The sequence below is a fragment of the Frankliniella occidentalis genome, unplaced genomic scaffold (genome assembly GCF_000697945.3).
Source record: "Frankliniella occidentalis isolate FOCC.00 unplaced genomic scaffold, Focc_3.1 Scaffold16, whole genome shotgun sequence".
NCBI lineage: Eukaryota > Metazoa > Arthropoda > Insecta > Thysanoptera > Thripidae > Frankliniella > Frankliniella occidentalis.
In genome coordinates this window covers 2,097,245-2,099,346 of record NW_026267146.1, presented here as the reverse complement: position 1 = coordinate 2,099,346, position 2,102 = coordinate 2,097,245, and the positions used below count along the sequence as shown (strand labels likewise).

At 37.3% G+C, this 2,102-nt stretch overlaps 1 protein-coding gene across 8 annotated transcripts in view; it reads right to left on the bottom strand.

Moving 5' to 3' along the window:
• Positions 1 to 1,377, bottom strand: part of LOC113208463 (vesicle transport protein USE1) — a 14,257-nt gene extending 12,880 nt beyond the window's left edge. The window contains exons 1-6 of one of the 8 annotated variants that reach the window (XM_052264114.1): positions 1,121 to 1,348; positions 908 to 957; positions 722 to 800; positions 510 to 654; positions 235 to 416; positions 15 to 156 (exon numbers count right to left, since the gene is read on the bottom strand). In XM_052264114.1, coding sequence (XP_052120074.1) covers positions 15 to 156; positions 235 to 416; positions 510 to 654; positions 722 to 800; positions 908 to 957; positions 1,121 to 1,219 — 697 coding nt within the window. In that variant the 5' untranslated portion in view covers positions 1,220 to 1,348. Of the gene's footprint in view, positions 1 to 14; positions 157 to 234; positions 417 to 509; positions 655 to 721; positions 801 to 849; positions 958 to 1,120 lie in introns of all 8 variants that reach the window. The other 7 variants (XM_052264112.1, XM_052264111.1, XM_052264116.1 and 4 more) reach the window with 7 other exon arrangements.
• Positions 1,378 to 2,102: the final 725 nt, after the last annotated feature.

Sequence of the window (2,102 nt, the reverse complement as noted above, 5' to 3'; positions counted from 1 at the left end):
TGGGTTATACTTACTAACAAATATAATGACCACCACAGCTATCATCACCCACATCCAGCACCTCCATGCCCGTTTTGTATGTTCTTCTAACCGTGCAGATTCCAATTTTAATCGTTCAAAATTTGCATCAGTTAAGGACCCAGACTGTTCCACAACCTATGATAAAGATCTTGAGTTAAGACAAGCACTTAGGCTACATCCAAAAGGACTCGATATTTCTGAGAGCACTATCACCTCTGTATCTCTCTTAATAATTGTGCTGGCAAGATGAGATTGTTCTTTGAGATTACGTGCAAGCGATAACATGTCCTCGGCTATCTTCTCTTGTACGGCATGGTGGTGGCGTAACAGAGCATCCAAATCTTCTCCAGATGAAGGTTTACTTGATTTACGTTGCCTTAGTGATTTGGATCCATCTGCAACAAGGTGGGGGTGGGAGGGGGTTTGTTAGAAATATCCTTTTCAGTAATACAAGGAGAAACCCTCAGGAGCCTAAAAAATGCTAGAACCTGATCCAGAAGACAGCAGTTCATCACGTAATTCTTCTGCATATTTAGATGTAGTCTTCTGATGAATTTCTTTTGTAATGACATCAGAGGAAGGAGGCTCAGGTTGCAATAATTGAGCTGCGACAACTTTTTCTTCGGGAGTTGACTGTGGAGGCAATGATACATTTGAAGCAGTGTGATACAAAATATAAGGATGTATCTTTAATGCTTACCAAGTTTTGAGTATGAATGAGACCTTTCAAAAAGTCAACTCTTCGTCCATATTCGCTTAGTGTTTCCTTTGCAGGTTTACTGAAATATATGAGTTTAATGAAAATTGATAGTATGACAAAAAACAAACACTAAATAGAACACAAACAAAAAGGCAACTTTCACAACAGAAATAAGTGTCATCATACCTGGGCATGCGTTGAAGATTCCGTAACATTTCATCCAGTGTCCCTATGTACTGCAAGCAGGCAAAGAAAATGAAAAAATAACATTAAAGTGTTAGAAAGAATGAAAGAGGTCGTCTATTCACGTCACATAATAATAGTAAAATATTAGTATGTGCTGACAAGGAACGTAGGGTTTGACAGCGCTGCTACAGAATATCGGTGACATGTACCTACCTTGTCGAGTCTCCAATCTGTCTGTATATCTTCTTTGGCCCTCAGTTCACACTGTACGAGAAGCCTTCGTAAATTTACTTCTAATCTGGACGGTGCCATTTCAGTGATAACTACAGCTCAAATATGATGTAAAAGTTAATGGTTTTGATCAATAAAATAAAGAGGATACTTTAACCTGAAAAAGTATGTTTGCGTGGTGTTGTGACGATGTTTTTGTTTATGTTATTGTTATTGTTTACCCTGTCTGCTATAAGTTCTACCAACCACAACTATTGCATTATATTTTGATCAGATTTTGAAAATAGTCTTGAACAATATACTCCTGTAATTTGACTTATAAATATTGTATTGAATTTAGTTTTTAAAGCATGATTTAATTTTTGAGTCAGAAAGTATACTTCTATTTTTATTAGTCAGCTTTTCAGTGTTGGTTGCCTTGGCATTCCGTAGCGTCTGCTACTAGTTTGGGTTTTGGCTTTGTCAGCAACGTTACTTTTCTCGTTTCTTAACTGGTGACAGAGTAATTCTTATCTTTTGCAAAACATTGAGAACCCGAAATTCATTTGACTTTCGACTTTTAACCACGGGATTGTTTTGATTTGATTCAAGGTAATGTTATGCTTGCCGTGAATCCGTTCTTAAAGGTTAAGTAGCTGTGGATATCTGCTCTGCACGGCTATAACTGCAGTATCTACCAAAGGTTATATTTGCCAACAATGTCATTTTTAATTTTAGGTTCCCTATAATGGTGTGTGTACCATGCTTTGTCATCCCAGCTCTTCTATTCATTTTCCGAATGGTGATCCAACCACTGGTGTATCGGATTTGGGGTCGACGAATGCAAGAACCAGCTCTTTCTTGTCCTATGCCGCTGAAGAAGAAAAATTTAAATACGGCTGATAATGATAGTAGTTGTCCTATGAATTCCACTAAAGAAATAGATGAAAGTGTTGGAGAAGAAAATAAAAAGCAAAACTGAATT